A 19,580-nucleotide genomic window follows, 5' to 3' on the forward strand; every position below is an offset into this window, starting at 1 on the left:
CCTCTCAAAGTGCCGGGATTACAAGCATGAGCCACCGTGCATGGCCTCCAAACCTCCTAATATTAATATGGAAACTTAAGCATCCCTGAGAAAACCTGACCAAGGAAGACCTTTGGTGATGAGTGAACTGCATGCTTTCACCTTGCCCTCTGCAGCTGGCTGCACCACTCCTCTGCCAGAGTTCTCTTCCAGAACCATCCACTACCTTCAGAAAGACTCATCGTCCTCTCAAGAAACAACTCACAGGAAACAACTCTATGTACCATACAGTTCATTCTCTTCGGGTTACACTCTATACCCATACTTTGCCATTTCAGAATAATGCCGACACCATATTTTGTGGGTAAAAATATAGGCAAACTTTACTTTTGATACATCATTGCCCCAAATACAATAAGAACTAAACATGAAAAGTGTTCGTTGTTTTTGACATGACTGGTTGGCCAAATCCAGTTGCTATAATTATGGCTATCCCTCCTTTCTAACCAACCCTCTAACATTTTCTATCCAGTAAGGTGGATGGGATTGGGAATTTCCCCCCATACCTGGCTATTTATGTAAGAAACTGTGGCAAAAGGGATGGAATAGAGCTGCACCATCTGTTAGAGCAATTCTTTTCTTTTCTTTTTTTAAATTTTACTTTAAGTTCTGGGATACATGTGCAAAACGTGCAGGTTTGTTACACAGGTATATATGTGCCATGGTGGTTTGCTGCATCTATCAACCGATCATCTAGGTTTTAAACTCCACATGCATTAGGTATTTGTCCTAATGCTCTCCCTCCCCTTTCCCCCACCCTCCGACAGGCCCCGATGTGTGATGTTCCCCTCCCTGCGCCCATGTGTTCTCATTGTTCAACTCCCATTTATGAGTGAGAACATGCAGCATTTGGTTTTCTGTTAGGGCAATTCTAAGTGATACACTGGATCCTACCCAAGAGGAAAATATCTTCATTTCCAAGGTCCCGGTGGCCTCCTTGTTGGCTAAGATGAAAAGACAGCGCCTACTCTGATCATAAGGTTCCCTGAAGACCATAGCGTTTTCTTGGAGAACCAAGCCTTGCACGACAACGTGACTCAAGCCACCAATATAGAAGATTCTGTTGTTAAAGAGGCAAAGACTCTACCATTTGGGATTTTCAACATTCTCCTTTCACCTCTTTATCAGCCCTCCCACTTGTCTCCAGCCAAAGGACTCCTTGTCAGTGGATAAGAGGTCACTTTCACTGTGAGCAAACGCAGTTCCTATGCTAACACATCCTTGCCTGCTTTAACATCCAGACTCCTGCTTGCTGTGCAAACATTGCTAGTATTGTTTTGACTGTAAAAATCACGTATCTTGTTCATGGAGCCAGCCTCAAGCAATAACAGTGGTCAGACAGAATATTTGCATCATAGTTACACAATATATAGGTCTGTACTATTTTGACTCTTTGCAGTGTGGGCTCAGTTAAGAAAACTTCTAGGGCTGCTGAAGGCCCCAGCAGACACCACCACGGAAGCTGTGACCATCCTAAGCTTGCAGGTGGGAGTGAGGACAGACAGGGTGGCTGGAGCAATCCTTAGTTGAAGGGGGTAAGGGAGTGATACCCCAGTCTCATTCCTCCTGCCCGTGCCTCTCATTACCTGAGCCAAAGGCCACAAGACAACAAGGGAAAGAGGATCGGACATTGGATGTGAGGAAGGTCAGACCCTTGAGGCAGAGAGTGAGTGGGGAGGGAGACTGTTGGAGAGGCTCTCTGGGACATTTGGTCATCCTTTGCCTCACTTCTCTATGAAGGTGTAACAGCTCCAAGAGTTCATCTTGCCTCCCGCTCAGAAAGCCAAATGCACTGGGAACAACAGGAATGACAGCAAAAAAAAAAAAAAAGAGCTGAATTATTACAGGGCCAGGCAAGTGAGGAGAACAGAAAGAAACTCCTCAAGCCTGGCTCCCTGAGAATTCAGAGACTAGGGGTTTTTGAGAGTACTTTGGCAGGCCGGGGCTGGGGAACTGAAACAGTTGATGAAATCACAGGAGTATTAAAACTGCCTTCAGGCAGCTGAGTCAGTTCCTGAGAGGGGCTCTTGGACTATGGGGCAGCTTTCGGTCAGCTGAAGTGCTAAATCTGAAAAATATCTCCAAGACCACTTCTTTAGGTTTCACAACTGCAATGTTATCTATAGGGGTAAGTTAGAGAACTTATAAATCTTGTGACCCCTGGTTACCTGAATCCACAGTAAACAGCTTAAAGAAAAGCAGGCTAAATGTCAGCAGGTCATTGTTCATGCCTATTCTTCAGCAAAGTTCAAGCCCTTACCATTATGAATACAGTTTCAATCTCTGAATATGAGGACAGGGCAGTAAGTTTTCCTTGCCTAAAAATTTAACGGTAAACTAAATTCCTCTCATAGTTATCTTGGCATTGGCCTCTGTGTTATTATATGCAAAACAAAATTACATAAAACACTTTAGCCTGCGATGTTAAAAGCAAGATGGAATCAGTCGCACTGGAATTCTCTCATCACTTCTAATTCTGCAAAGGCTGTCTCAAAGGTGTGAGGGGTCATTCAGGCTGGGATGCTATGGAGGTCAAAGCAGTTCTATCTTGCATGCTAATCCACCATGTTGACTTCTGATTAACCCCAGTTCTGGGAATGCCTCTAAGATTTCCAGTTTACCTATTGTTCCTTGTGTAAGAGCATGTACTTACCGCAAACCCTGCCCTTCAGCAAATTCCTAGGCATTCCCTCTGAAGTATATCCTTTCCCTATGGCACATAAGCCCTGGGAATAATGGCACGGAGATCTACCTGTCCTGCAACTGCCCAAGAGCATATTTCTCTCCATAAGTTCCCAATAAACTCACCCTGTACCGACAAACTGACTTTGTCTGCCTCACCCTTTGATTTCTTGGGTCCTTCTGTGTTTGGGGGTTTATTTGCACATATGTCCCTTTCATGAAGCAGATGCATTTGTGATTTTTTTGAAGGTTTATATATCCCCCTAGTATTAATCGGAAACATTTGAGATGGCAGAATTGGGACAATTAGAGAATTTGAGGCAAAGAAGAGCTTTCCAAGCCCCTTTGGTCTCCATTTTCTCATCTAAAATACAAAGGAAATGAGCAGGGAGGTTCCTAGGATCTCCTTAGCTCTAAGAGGTCATGAGGAAATCCTAAACTCATGATGATATAGACAATAGAAATATCTAGGACTGTGAGGCCAGAAGGAAGTACAATATGATGGTGACAACCGAATGAAGATGGAAACAGAAATCACTCAGAGTTCCAGTCCACGTGCTTCCTTAAAATAATCTCCTGTCCCGGAGGGAACCTGAGAATTTCCACTTTTCCAAAGAGGCTAAGGTAGGGACACCAGCCAAGGTAAATGGATTTTTATGAAGAAAGTACTTTGAAAAAAAAGGGGATTTGCATTCATTATGGGAATTATTCCTCATCATTGTGAGGTGGAGCAGAGGGAGGAGGAATCTATGGTGAGTTGGGCTGGCACCACTGGCCACGCTTCTGAACCTCAAACAGGACATATCTGAGGCCAGGGTTGAATCCTGACTAGGCTACAAGCCAATCATGGCAACCCCCTCAGTTAGGCCAGTACTGGGTCTAGAAACCGACATGTGATCCAGTTCTGGCCAACGAGACTCAAGAGGACACTGCAAGAGGTTTCTAGAAACTATTTTCTTTCAAATGAAGAGGAGGAAGCTTTCTCTGCTCCTTCTCTTCCTTCCTGCTTTGAACATGGTTACATGTGGTGAATATGATACTTGGCAATCCTGCTGCCATCTTGTGAGCAAGAGGAGAAGGCCTAGGGAATCAAAGACTTGCTCATCTGCTGTCCTCCCTGAATTGGGTGGCAGAATCAGCCCTCAAACTGCTGCCTCACAATGCAACACAGGAGGAAAATAGTCCTTTATTAGGCCCTATTCACAGGAAATTTAATTACCATTAGGCATATGCGGCTTATATGATTTAATCTCTTTATGCTATTTTTATAGAAAAATTAAACTAAGATTCACATGAATTTGATAATCTCCCAAAGATTCCCTAGCTAGTTATTTGGAAGATGTAATTTGAAGCACTCGTCTTCCTTTTCTCCACTGCCCCAGAGTTTCTCCACACTGGCACTATTGACATTTGGGCTGGATAATTTGTTGTAGGGGCTGCCCTGTGCATAACAGGATGTTTAGTGACACCCCTGGCCTCCATCCACTGGATGCCTGTGCCCTACCACCCCCAGCTGTGACAACCCAAAATGTCTCCAGATATTGCTAAATGACCCTGGGGCCAACTTTTTTCCTGATTGAAAACCACTGCACCAGACATTCTTTGTTCGTTTTCTTTTGGCCTAGCATGAGTTAGTAGGGTCTTAAGCAAAGAGATACTATAAATGTTCTCTTTCCAAATATATGAATCGGCAAAAGAGGAGCTCATAAGAAAGGCACAGGGAAATAGAGGAAGAACTTGAAATAAGTGATGGCTAATGAAAGAATGAAGAGGAAAGAGGCAAATAAAATAGGGCAGAAACGGTTACCAAACCCTGGAAAGAAAAGGAACTGCATTGGGCAAATCATAGTGAGAGCACACAGCAATTGCACTTTGGCAGGGTAAGAATGTGTGATTCAGTTTCTGGCCATGGCTGGCGTAGTTGAAGACTTTAAGGGCAGCGTTTTCAATCCAGGATCACTGTAGTTGGTTCTACTACATTTCAGAACGAGAACTTGCAATCCTTAGAAAAGTACATGGGACTTTGGGTGCAGGTTCTCTGTGTTGCATTTAAGCACTTGCTCATTTTGACTGAGTATATTCATGTAAGAATCTGCCTAGAAAGCAGATCCATGAATAACAATGTAAGTTCTGTGGCTTTACTTTTTCATATGAATAGGTATTTTTATATTTTCTTAGGCTTCCTTGAACAGGCATCAGACATATATCTAGAATAAATTATCTGTAGTTGTGCTATCTTCTAGATTTCTGCAATGCAACTTTCTATTATGGGTATGTGTATTATACTATTTAATATTAAACATTAGACCTTAGCAAGACATATACCATGTAGTGGTAGTTTTGTGTATGCCAGGCACTGTGCTTTACATGTATTAACTCCTTGAATATTCAACACATCTGTAGCACCTACAGCCCATTTTACAGTTATGAAACAGGCTGAGATAGGATAAGTAAGTTGCTCAAAGTCACTCTGGTTGTAAAAGACCCAAGAATCAAACAAGCTAGTCCAGAGCCTATGATCTCAACCACTTCATTATGTTAAGTAATTTGTAGATCCTTCTTTGGTGAGAGTCTCAAAGAAATTAGCTTCAAGTAATTTTACCCCCAACTCTGTAATAGCAAATTTCCCTTCACCTAGGAAATAGCAGGTTTCCAAGTGCTAGCTAAGGAAGATGCAATTTTTTTTACCAAGCACCATCTGCAATCCTATATTTCATTTGTTCATGTCCATTTCATTAATTTCAACTGACCAAGGATGTAGATGCATTTGGCGAGTGCAGAGGTCCCTGGAGCACATCTTTAGATTCCTACTGTATTCCAACCACTATTGTTTCATGACTTAATTGAAGTCTTATTTTTCTATTCTGATATTTTTTCAAAAGTTAAAAAAAATCATCCTTTTTAAAATTTTCATGTACATTTTGCCATAGAATGTAACAAAACAGAATGTTAGATATGCCCCTCGGGAAAGCTTGTCTCATGCTATGATATTAACTAAGTATCATCCCTAAGCCTATCTCTGCAAATGAGTTATGCAGGAAATGTAGTGCCTCCAACCTCAAGCACTGTGCAGCCTCTGATAGGGTGGGTGAACTTGGGCAATAGTTATCTAATACCTCTGAGCCCAACCTCTTCCATTTATAAAATGGAAGCAAAAATGTCCATCCCTGGGGATCACAGTGAATATTAAATGAGATAATCCATTGAAAGTTGCCTCACATGGCACTGAGCACATGCTCTAGACACACAAGTAAACCTTAGTTCTCTTGTCTTTCTCTTATATTAAGATTCTATCACAAAATTCAGAAATAATCTCTCACCTGCTCTCTAAGAATAATCTGTTGGTGACGACTGTGTCACCCCTACTTTGGGAAGACATTGAGAACTTAGAAGGGCATTATCCTGAAGATTAGGGATAATGTCAAAAACGTTGAATTTAAATCCTGGTTTCTTTCCCAGTGCAGTTTTAGAACCCTTGATAAACCCCTTAGACTGTAGTCTATGTTACTCCCATCTAAAAGAGGGCTCTGGGCTTGATCATTGCTAAAATTCCCTTTTATTCTAAAGACACTAACTGCATAATGGCATTGAGAAGAATCCTGTTATTAGGAGACCCCTAGGTGTTTATTTGCTCTTTGTATTTTGTTAGTTATTACATGATGTATAGCCCATTTTGCATTTCTGTAAAGGAATACCCGAGGCTGGGTAATTTATAAAGAAAAGAGGTTTATTTTGGTCACAGTTTTGCAGACTGGCCAAGAAGCACAGTGCTGGCATCTGCCTTTGGTGAGGGTCTCACAAAGCTTACAATTATGGCAGAAGGTGAAAGGGGAGCAGATATGTCACATGGTGAGAGAGAGAGTGAGAGATGCTAGGGTCTTTAAAACAACCAACTCTCGGCTGGGCGCGGTGGCTCATGCCTGTAATCCCAGCACTTTGGGAGGCCGAGGCAGGTGGATCACGAAGTCAGGAGATTGAGACCATAAGGGCTAACACAGTGAAACCCCATCTCTACTAAAAATACAAAAAATTAGCTGGGTGTGGTGGTGGGTGCCTGTAGTCCCAGCTACTCGGGAGGCTGAGGCAGGAGAATGACATGAACCCAGGAGGTGGAAGCTGCAGTGAGCCGAGATTGCGTGACTGCACTCCAGCCTGGGCGACAGAGCAAGACTCAAAAAAAAAAACAAAAAACAAAAAACAAAAAAAACGAACAACAACAACTCTCATGTGAGCAATAGAGCAAGAATGCAGTCATCACTGCAGAGAGGGAATCCAGCCATTCATGAGCGATTTGCCCCCATGACCCAAACACCTCCCACCAGGTCCCAACTCCAACACTGGGGATCACATTTCAACATCATATTTGTGGGGAGTGAACATGCAAACTATAATACATGATGCATTTTGGAATAGGGACTCATTACATCATATGGTACCCTGGTCATCATGTATTCACAAAGGGTGTGGATGGTATTTATGCATAAATAAAGCTCAAGTAGATTCCTAAGACTATGCTACCCTTGTTAAACAACACTATGATTTATGCAGGACATATAAATTATTCTAATCAGTTTAGATATGCCAATTTAGATTTTACCAATGCACTTCAAATCTCTTAAACTGAGAGTAATGTTTTCAATTACAATTTTATAAGCAAACAGAACATTAATCAATATGTTAGTAAACTATTGCCCTGTTATCTGGACTATAGAAACCCATAAGCATTTTTAAATAGGGATCCCTCTGTAGAAAATAAGTCTTCTTTAAGTCCCTAATTCCCTAGAAAGATTTCTTGGGGGTCCCTTATCCAATTCAAACTCTGTGGGTAGCAGAGGATTTAAGCCACTGCCATGGCCTGAATGTGCTCCTTCCAAATTCAGGTGTTGCCTGTGTGATACAATTAAGAAGTGGAACCTTGAAGAGGTGATTAGGTCAGGAGGGCTCCTACCTCAGGAATGGATTGGGTTGTGACAAAGAAAGTTGGCTCTCTCTTGCCCTCCCACCTTCTTCTAGATGGAACACAGCAAGAAGCCCCTCACCGGACTAAGTAGCGGTACCTTGATCTTAGATTTACCAGCCTTCAAGATGGTGTGAAATAAATTTCTTTCCAATTTAAATCACTCAGCCTTAGGTATTCTGTTGTAGCAACATAAATGGTCTAAGACAGCCATAAGTCACAGTCACTGCATGAGGTTTGACTAGAACACTAACTTTGGGAAACTCAGTTGTGCTATGTCATTGATCCAAGGTTTGTGAAGGTTTACTTGGTAGGGTCACACACAAGAGGGTCTGAGGTTGACTCACCATCATCAACATTACTGTAACTCTTACTGCACTCAATGTAACAGGATCTTCTGTCTTTCATTATGCAGCTTGCACTTTTACATGAGGTATAAGATATTTGGTCTCATTCAAAAATCCCTCAGCTTATAAAGCTTAATTTCCTTTGGATAGAGATACATACCTCTGTAATCTATATATGTAGAGGTAGGTAAAAGTGTTTACTGATTGCAAACTTCTCTCTGTTTTTTTTTTTTGTATTTTACCATCTCTAAAATAAACTGGTATCTTGCAATCCATGAGAATGTTTTTTGCTGTTGTTGTTTCTTAGCAATATATAAAGCAGTGTACACATCACAACCAGTGACATAACAGAAATGATTATATATGATAGATTTGCCCAATAAAATTAAGCCCTTGTCCCATTTCAGTTAAAAAATAACATGGAAGAAAATTACATTTCAATAGTTTTTTTAAATACCTCTCTAAGTTATTACTGCTCTATATTAATGCAAATCATTTACATCTAGGTCATCTCCTTCTAAGATATAGATTTGTAGAAAGAGATGTATAGTTAGAAAATATGAATTTCTAATTTTCAAAATGGTAGCCTATATAACTCAGAAATATATATGGTTTCCTTTGCTGTGTTTCACTCAAAATGACATAATTTATTATCTTTTGTTGCCTTCTTTGTATATGCTTAACTTATCTAAAGTGTATCTTGATATGTGATAAAATACATTGGGTGGCATGACAGGGATAGTTTTGTGTAATGAAATACCCTGTCATCAGAAGAAACAGACCTTGTAATGAGTGTTTTGCTGACTGAGAGCCAGATATCACATCTCAGCTTTATTTTTGAAAGCAGAGATGGTAGAGGAGGCAGCCTTGACACCATGGCAGATCCTTGTTACCTTCTGACCTTACTTGTTAAAAACTCAAGTAAGGTCAGAAGGCAACAAGGACCTCAGGTCCTCTCAGCAGCAGGAAACAACTTTAGTGACCACCCTATCTTCACTTCTTAAATATTAAATCTTTCCTTTTCTTTCGTTCTTTTTTTTTTTTTTTTTTTTTTTGAGACAAGTCTTGTTCTGTTGCCCAGGCTGGAGTGCAGTGGTGATATGCTTTGGCTCTATGCCCCCACCTAAATCTCATCTCAAACTGTAATCCCTACATGTCAAGGGAGGAAGCTAGTGGGAGGTGATTGAATCATGAGGGTGGTTTCCCCCATTCTGTTTTCCTGATAGTGAGGGAGTTCTAACAAGATCTGATGGTTTAAAAGTGAGTTTCTCCTGAACTCTTCTCCTGCTGACTTGTGAAGAAGGTGCGTGCTTGCTTCTTCTTCACTTTCCGCCATGATTGTAAGTTTCCTGAGGCCTCTTCAGCCATGCAGAACTGTAAGTCAATTAAATCTCTATCCCTTATAAATTACCTGGTCTAGGTATTTCTTTATAGCAGTGTGAAAGCAGACTAATACAAGTGGCATGATCTTGGTTCACCACAGCCTCAAACTCTTTAGGCAATCCTCCCACATCAGCCACCAGAGTAGATGGAACTACAAGTATGCACCATCATGCCTAATTAAATTATTTTACTTTTCTGTAGAGTCAGGGCCTCACTATGTTGCCCAGCCTGGTCTCAAACTCTTGGCCTCAAGCAATCCTCCTTTCTCAGCCTCCTAAAGTGCTGGGTTTACAGGCATGAGCCACTGTGCCCAGCCAACTCTCCATTTAATGACTAAAGACATATACAATACATACATTCATTATAACACAAGTGCGTGGGTGTGTATTTCTAGCCCATGAACTCCAGCCCACAAACACTAGAGCATGGATGGAAAGGCCTCTCTAGGTTGAGGGTCCTACAGGAACATGCTGCCTGCTGGGAAGCTCCCATTACAGATACTAATAATTACATAATTAGTATCTCTTAGATATATGCTAAAACAACTCTGGGTCCTAGACAATGGCCTAATACTTAAGAAACACAGCTATTATCTTGTGCCTTTTTTACGATTGAAAATGCAAGATCAAAGGTCTACAAGAAGATCTGCTGATTCTTCCAAAGTGTATGTCTGTATTTGGAACCACATTTCAGGTATTAAACATTATATTTTATCAAGCTGCAAAGAATGAAAGATGAACATCCTTGTGCTCTTAGTACTTTTCAGAAATAGGAAGGGACTTAGAACAAACAATGGCATTTTTCTAACCATTTTAAAGGGATTTTGCAGAAAAATTGGCTTCTAAAATAATAGATATGAAGTTAAACAATCATGAGGACTCATAGCTAATCCTACTAGGAAGCTTTCCAGAGCCTAGATGTGGTGCTGCACACACTGTTACAGTGAAGGCCCTTTGATTCAGTGCCAACATTTGGGAAATGACACTGGTTTGAATAGCCCCAGACTTCCTTGTTTCATCCTGTCTGGTTTTCTGACTTTCAAGCTGAAGAACAGGCTTCATGAATATGTGGTTGAGATAACATAAAAGGTAAGTACTTTGGTAGGAAACAGGCTGACTGTTGCGATGCCTTCGCAGTTCTAAAGCATGGAAGAAACAGCAAGGAGTTCACACGCTGAATGTGCCACACCTCTGTCTTGCAGAGATACAGCAGAACTGATGGGCAGAGATCAGCAGTTTTCTGAAGGCAACATGACTTATGACTTTTCCATTATGTGGAAGTTAATAGCTGTTGTTCATATTCTATGAGAACCCATAAGAGAACTTGAGATGATTGGATGAAATGTTCTAAAGGCCAAAAATGTTCCAAAAACAAACAAACAAACAAAAAAAGCAAAAAATATTCTAAGTACTGGTTCCTATAAATGTGGACCCAAACAAACATATCAGCAAAGGAAACCATGAAATGTGCTTTTCTTGGATTCAGTCTGGCTCTCAATACAGGTGAGTTTCTCCTCATTCCACAAAGTCCTCTATGGGAACGCACTCTAGGCTGTCTCTCCCAGGCCTTCCTGTGACCTTGAACAGGATCTATTGGTTGGCCCCACATGAAGGTGAAAGTAATATCCTTTAGTTTACTCCTTTCTCATCTTTCTTTATGTCAGCCTCTGGAATTATATCTCCCAAAAGAAATTTTTGGGTGTGGAAGTTCCTGTTTTATTAGTGCTATAAGGGGCAAAATAGTCCACAGCAAACTCTGGAGGGGGAAAAAAAATCCAAGAATAAAACAGAAACCATAAACTCCATTATCAAATCAACACAGTTTTCTCTGAAGACATTTCTCTTCGAACAGACAAAAAACCTATAACAGCATTCCATGTGGCCCTGTGCAAGCCAAGAGCCAAGTGATCTGAGAGAGCACAGACTGGGTTTGCAAAAAAGGTTCTCATATGAAAAGGCGCAGACAGCGTGACAGTGTGATTGAGGATCACCAGGGGATCATGGCTCCTGTGGGCAGCATTGTCAGAGGATGGAGAAGGTGGGCACTCACCGGACACGCAGAGATGCTCTGTTCCCACTGCGTCATGCTCAGGCTCTCCTCCAGGCTTGTGCATTTCTTCATCACCACGTCCCAGCCACAGTAAGGGTCCTGGGCCCCAATGCAGGTGCTGGAAACACACACCAAATGGTCAACAGAAAGGTTGCTTTACCCAAGATAAGATACACAAGACAAGGTGAACCTGTCCCTTGGTAGAGAGGTATGGGATTTCTTACATATGAAGCCCAATGGGTATTTAGGCTGCACACTGGAGAAAACAGCTATCTGCACACTCCAGTAAATATCTAATATTAAATCATTTACACAGACATTTTGAAAAATCTATGTTTTAATCTAACATACATGACAGATGACTAAAGATGAGCCAACACAAGCATTTTGCTGTCATATATAGTGCTAAAATCAAGATTCTACAATGTTCAGAAACAACATAGCTGTTATCACCACTACTGTCACCATTATTCTCCTCCTCTTTACAACAGGTATTATTTGTTGAACACCTACTATCATATTAACTATAATACAAACTATCATAGCATGCAGACGCTTAAACGATTTGATAGGCAGGTGTTATTTTCACTTTATTTACTGTTACCATCACCATAATAATCATCATTATTACCACCACCTTATTGATGAGAAAACTGAGGCACAGAAAATCTGACAAATTAGCCCAATGACATACAGATACATCCAAAACTCTTCAACATGAATAGTTCAAACTCAAAAAATAGGAACATCTTTCATTTGTTTACTGTACCTTAAATGTATTAAAATTTTCAATTTAATAGTAATTTCATATAGTTGTGTCTATTATATCCTACATATGATATCAAAAGTATTGTAGATGGCGGATATTTTCTTTTTAACTTTGTCTAAACGAAAGAGTTCATACACTACATGGGCATTATTAGATGAGGGCTGTGGCCTTTACACTGTAAAGACAAGCAAAGGTAAATGAGGGAGGAAGAAGACAGAGATGATAGCGATGGAGCCAGAAATATACAGAAGATAATGTCATGGGCACACAGGACATTGAACCTGGAAATTCTGTGAATGGGCCAAGAAGTCGGAGGGGCAGGAAGCAGATGTGAGGAAAGAGAGGCAATGCCAGCATGGAGGTGCCAATGACCCCTCTTAGAGGTAGGACAGTACTCACAGTGAGGGAGGACCTGTTACAAACTAGTCAAGGACTAGAAATCTGGTAGGACCAGAAATCACGGCTTAACCATCAACCCTGTCGGCAGGGAGGTAGCATAAGTAATGATGAATTGTTCATATTTATAATACAAAATTGTCATTCTTAAAACACCAAATGTATTAATCATCTATAAAGCAGTTTTCTAAGAATGTGACTTATATTTGGTCATTTAAACCCCATGACAACCTTATAAATACAGTATCTCAATTAGGCACTACATTGATTCTCACTTTGAAATGAAGAAACTGAAGGAGGGAAAGATTGATTTGAAGGCTGCACAGCTAGGGAAGATATATTTACAGTTGATCAATCTACTGATATGTAGTGAATTATTATACAATTATCATTTATTAATTACCTAAAGAAGTGCAAATGATTTAAAAAGCTGTTTCTCAGAAGTAGGGCTAGGTTGGGGTACAAAAAGGTATGAAACAATTACCTGTTCCTATAACCTCATTAAAACTCCCTGATATGCGACCGTATGCAGACATGACTTCCATTCAAAAATACAAACAAAGCAGTTATAAAGGACAAGGACAAAGCCTATTTCCCTAGTAGTAGGTACTGTTTATACTAACTCACATATTCTGCAGATATTTTATCCACACATATAAGCATACTTGTGTGCACATATCTATATATACACATATGTATTTTGTTATTGTTTATAGGCAAATATATGTTTTATATAAAAATGATATGTAATACACACAAATGTGATTGTACACGCCGTTTCACATTTTGCTTTCTACAACCAATAATACATTATTGCACTATTCTTGTCAATAAATATAGCTCTACCTTATTCCCTTTAACAGCTATATAGTGCTCCATTTCTTTGATGAACCAACATTTATTTAAATTTCCCCTTCATTTTATTTTATTTATTTTATTTTCAATTTTTTATTTCCATAGGTTATTGGGGAACAGGTGGTGTTTGGTTACATGAGTACTTTTGTGATGATTTATGAGATTTTGGTGCACCCATCACCCAAGCAGTATACAATATCCACTGCATCCAATTTGTGGTCTTTTATCCCTCACCCCCTTCCCACCCTTTGCACCTGAGTCCCCAAAGTCCACTGTGTCATTCTTATGCCTTTGCATCCTCATAGCTTAGCTCCCACTTAAAAGTGAGAACATGTAATGTTTGCTTTTCTATTCCTGAGTTACTTCACTTAGAATAATAGTCTCCAATCTCTTCCAGGTTGCTGTTAATTTATTCCTTTTTATGGCTGAGTAGTATTCCATCATATATATGTATCACAGTTTCTTCAACCACTCCTTGATTGATAGGCATTTGGGTTGGTTCCACATTTTTGCAATTGTGAATTGTGCCACTATAAACATGCATGTGCAAGTGCCTTTTTTCATATAATGACTTCTTTTCCTCCAGATAGATACCCAGTAGTGGGATTGCTGGATCAAACGGTAGTTCTACTTCTAGTTCTTTAAGGAATCGCCACACTGTTTTCCACAGTAGTTGTACTAGTTTACATTCCCACCAGCAGTGTAAATTTCCCCCTTAAAATTATTAACTTTACCCTTTAAAAGCAAGGCTGCAGTGCTCATTTTTGTATGGGTTTGCTATATGATAAAATTTTATTCACGTAACTTTTGAATCAAAAGTTATGGGCATTATTAAATTTGGACCAACCAACAACATACGAGTGCCTCTGCTGCCTCACCCTGTTACACACTGGAAGTTACCATATTTTTTAACTCACCCAACGGGTAAGTCTTTCAGAAAGCTGGTATATTAAAAAAATAGAATTTCTCAATTGTCTGTTTTCATTTCTTTCAGTTGTGTCTTTGGTTAAGGCTTAGCATAGATGAATATACTTTTTAAACATTTGCATTTTCCGTGTGTAAACTTCCTATCCATACCCAATTCCTGATTTGATCTCTTTCATGAGTCATTCATTTTATTACATGGTCACTGGAAGGGGTTATTTTTGCATTAAAATGCAGCCCTCTCTGAGTAATATTTTCCCCGTTTGACATTTTTTTCTTGAGATATACATGTTATAAAATTTTATGCAGTAAAACTTATGAACACTTTCCTTTATGGCATCTAATGTGTGTTCCATGTTAAGATCTTTCTCACTTAAATCTTCCCAACTTAAAGATTAAACATCGAATATTATAGAAAGATTAAAGATTACAGAAACATCACTCCCCCAATTCCTTCTGATTCTTCTAAGGTATCATTTCTTTGGCTCCCTATCCTTTATCCATTTGAAATGTATTTTTCTCCTCCTCATAAACAAACAAACAAAATCAAAAATCACAAATACGTATTTAAAAATCTAAACATCTCAAACCCCACACAAAACAAACAAATTCAGGTGTTAGAGGAAGAGTAAGAGATGTGAGTATGGTTTCTTTTCCTGTTATTCAAATGACATCCTTTTCAAATACTACAAGTTGATAACAGAGAGTGCGAGCATAAGCATTTTAAAATCTCTACCTGTGGGAATATGATTCCCAATAATGTACTATTTAAAATAAAAAATTATTTCAATGATCAGTTTCATTGAATAAAACTTGAACCTGTATTTTTATTGTCGAAAACACATAAAAATTTTCTCAATTCTCAACACACACAATTGATTTAATAACACCTTTTTTGTGCAGGGAATAGAGAAGATGAGAATAAACGATCACAACCAATGACTAAGACCATGAAACATGTGCATTTATTATCCAGGGGTCAGTAATTTCTTCCTGAGTAGCTTTGCATGTGCAGTGTTGTTCTGTAGAAAAATACCCAGAGGAAGTTGCTGGAAATCTGGAGACCCTTCAAGTGCAACTCATGAGACAGACCTGGGTGGGGTGAGTGCTAAGAGTCCTTCTGCTCCCTGCTGTGACCTCACCTGGCTGTGCCAATGAGATCGGATCTGAGAGTGTCCTCATCTTACTAAACTGCCAAAAGTGACATATTTATATTTGCAGCTCCTATGGCAAACCTGAGAGTATTCTTTCATCGACAAAATAACATAGTGTATATCACATATGGGAATTCTCTGTGTGTGATTCTTTACACAGAGCAAAAGTATATACCGAGGCTACACTTAGAGATCATTCAAAAGCCCTGCATTCTTCTCCATGTTTCTTATTAAAGCAACATGACCAGTAGGTAAAATTAAACCTCCAAAAAGGGAAAAATTCCACGGACTCCCTACATTTACCCCAGACTTCCCGTGCAAAGCTGCTTGGAGACTTAAAACAATGCCCCAGTGTTAGAGGGAAGTATTTCAAGCTGTTTTAAATGGAAAGCTACATGTAACAACATCTCTTTCTTCTGATGATGATGCCAATGGTTCTGCATGTTCCTAACATTACACTTATCTTTTAAAATGTTAAAATGTCTTTACAAACACAAATGCCCATTCAATAAAATACCATGTATATTTAAATATAATTTCCTCATGCAAAATATTTTATACCATGGACAAAATTCTGATGAGATCTACCTTTATTCTAAATTATGTCTTAAGAAAATCTATCACACAATTTTATTTTTGGAAGCTGGATCTCTTTAAGAAACTGTGGAAAATCATGGGTTTCCAATTAATGCAGCCATTGTGAAAGCGGCTTTTCTGTATTCCACTTTGAAAATGTTTTTCCTTGTGTGATAAATATTTTTAATAAAAGTTTTAGCTTGATTTAATTATTCCAAATTGTAAACATATGTCATAGCAGCATTTTATACCCCATAAATACATGCTATTCAAATATAATTATCAACATTCAAGTTCAAAATTTCCATAATGTGTTAATGACCTTCCACCATTCTCATTTTACATATTACCCTGGTATTTGAAAGTATCTGAATTCAGATAAAAATGTTAGTCAGAATCCGAAGGTTTAATTTTTTTCAAAAACACACTTATTGAGCATATTTTTTAGAGCTAAACGTATATTTGGAGACAGGCCTTAATTCTAAAAAGCAGGATAAATGTCTGCTTTCCTTTCCACACGACAATAACATCAACATATATCTAAATTATTTCTTTACATTTTAAAATTTTGCAATTATGTTTTTTGTTCGTTGGAGTAACAGAAAAATTAGTTTATTCATTAAAATATTTTCACTGTATTTCTGAGAAGTTGAGATTTATTACTGAGTACAATTCCTCGTGCCTATTAGATTATCTAAGTGATGACTTTATCTGGCTTGTCACTGTCACTCTAATTATCATTAGGTCAGTTTATTTTTGATATTAAGGATTTTTGCCATTTTGTTAATATAAAATGTATTCTTAAACATGGGATTTTAAAAGTGTTTCAATCATGTATCGATTCAGCACATACTTATGAGCACTTGCCATGAAGTCAACTTTGAAAGTGCTGGGTGTACCATGGCAAACAGACACTGTCACTGAGCTCCAAGAACTTACCATTTGGTTAAGAAAGTACATATTAAATAGTTACATGATAAATATCAACCACCAGTTGCAAAGGAAGAACTCAAAGGGCCCTAAGAGTCTGGTGAATCCCCACTTCGATGGGTGGGTGAGCCTTGGGTGAGAGGATATTCAGGGACTGGAACAAATGGGATGAACAGAAGTGACCCATTTGATAGGAGCCAGCAAGAACAGAACTTTTTGCAGAGAGATCAGTTTGGGAAAAGCACTCAGCGGGGAGAGAACTTGGAGAGTTTGAAAACTGGTAAAATGGGCTTGGGCTGGACTTGGGCTGAAGCTTGAGGAGAGAAATGGGCAGAGTCCTTGGGCCCCACTAAAGATTGAGGGTTTCCTTGCAAGTGTTGCATACTTTATAGTGCTTCCCAAATACTGTGCAAGAGCCACACTTCAAACATCAATATTAATTTCTATTATCATTACAATGATTGTGGTAGTGATCAACCTGTCTATGAATTATCCCTTCCCTAATTCCTATGAAAATCTGTCTCATTCCTAAGCACGATGTTACCATATACTTCATAAGCTATTCTTTTACTTCAAGAGCTGCAATTAAAAATATTATCTGGCCAGGCACGGTGGCTCATGCCTGTAATCCCAACACTTTGGGAGCTAAAGGTGGGTAGATCATTTGAGGTCAGAAGTTCAAGACCAGCTTGGTCAACATGGTGAGACCCTGTCTTTACTAAAAATACAAAAATTAGCCGGGTGTGGTGGCACATGCCCTTTCGGGAGGCTGAGGCAGGAGAATCACTTGAATCTGAGAGGCAGAGGCTGCAGTGAGCTGAGATCGTGCCACTGCACTCCAGCCTGGGTGACAGAGTGAGAATCCATCTCAAACAAACAAATTATCTTACTAAAAATAAGACTGAAGAAAATTCCAAGTAGACAATAACCTTCCTGAGACATCCACAGATCCTTCAGTTGGTAAATCCAGCTAGAACATACATTTTCTTTGTTTTCCTCTTCTGCAAAACTGGAACAAAAATACCTATTCACAGGGCTGTTTGGAGAGTTACATCATACTAGATAGTATATAAAAAAGGTTTTTTTGAGATGGAGATGCATACAGTTGTTATAATTAGTCCCTAAGCACAATTTCAAGTTATTATACACTATGGACTTCTGAGGTAGTTGAAAACATGCTATATTGAAAATACTAAGTCCAATAATAATTCATGTTGCATGCTATGATTTGTAGGTGAAATTAATGTACTCTATTTCAATTAGTGACTAATTTTTAATACTTTTCAGGTATTAAAAACTACTCGGCTTAACATTAAATAACACTGATCAAATACAATGGCTGTTTTTTACATTTCATTTTGCACTTAATATTAAATTTAAATAATTGACTTATACTGGCACTAATACTAAGCATATTAAGCAAATGTTCTTTTAGTTAAAACCTTAATAGGCAAATATAACATTTCAATTTTCCTGAAAAATCTGTTTTAAAATTGAACAAGATTGATACACATTTTACAGTGAAGCGTTTCCAGAAAATTGATAATTTAAAAAATAGTGATGGGATTAGATAGTGCACATTTGAAATAAGCAAGTCAAACTTTCTTCCTGGATCTAGGACTTGTGATTAACTTAGTTTGCCAGCTTTGGTTTCTGACCTGATGCAGAGACCCCGTTCCACTCCCTCTTTAAGCACTGAATCCTGAGCTGTTTGTCTTGACCTCCTTGTGGGCTTCAATCATTGTAAACTTTTCTCTAGAACAAATATAAAGTCTTTCTAGAAAGGCCAAGACTGCCTCTAGGACAAAGCCAAGAAAGGCAGCCTCTTCCATGGCTAGGATTGTACCAGGGGACCAAAACCAGGACAAAGGGAGCACAGGGCGTTTCAATGGCCCAACATAAACCTTCCATGGTTCCGTGATGTGGAAGTAACTCACCAGGAATGGCAACCAGAAAAAGTTGTGTCTATGTGCTCAAGAAGAAAAGAAAATAATTACTGGTCACTTCATTCAGGGAGAAGCCCACACCATTGGTATTCCACATCTCTATTCTATAAGTAGGCATAATTATAGGTACCTCCAAAGTTCACCCTCCCCCAGTGTCCTCTCCTCTCTGCTAATTAAGATTTAAAATGAAGACACGATTACTTATTTGCTATATAACATGTTTTTCAAGAGAGACACTTCTGTGAAATAGGGTTTAAGGGTCAACAATTATGCCTGAAGAATGCAGAAGGTGTCAAGTAATACATTTTAATTTTTACTCAAAACATTAAAGGGGAGTAAGTCCAGAGGGGAAAATATGTATTATTCCGTTTTCTTATAATTCACCTAACAGTTTGACCGCAATTGAGTGGAAGAGGTTCAATGCCAAGAAACCCTTCTGTGTAGTACAGCCCACCCCTCAGAAAGAACATTTGTCCCTCTCGGCAGGTAGTTACAGCAAGTGTGGGGTCTGCCTTGAATGTGGATTCTCTGGTGCCCTCATGACTGCTGGGCAGCCGGTGACGGTGGTGAAGA

The 19,580-nt window shown here is 39.1% G+C and overlaps 1 protein-coding gene across 1 annotated transcript in view; it reads right to left on the bottom strand.

The window, feature by feature from the left end:
- The window catches only part of SEMA5A (semaphorin 5A), a 502,481-nt gene that overhangs the window by 88,828 nt on the left and 394,073 nt on the right, over positions 1 to 19,580 (bottom strand). Inside the window, exon 13 of the mRNA XM_003263156.3 lies at positions 11,458 to 11,575. Within this exon, the coding sequence (XP_003263204.1) occupies positions 11,458 to 11,575 (118 nt within the window). The remainder of the gene's footprint in view (positions 1 to 11,457; positions 11,576 to 19,580) is intronic.

Source organism: Nomascus leucogenys, chromosome 6, assembly GCF_006542625.1.
Source record: "Nomascus leucogenys isolate Asia chromosome 6, Asia_NLE_v1, whole genome shotgun sequence".
NCBI classification, from domain to species: domain Eukaryota; kingdom Metazoa; phylum Chordata; class Mammalia; order Primates; family Hylobatidae; genus Nomascus; species Nomascus leucogenys.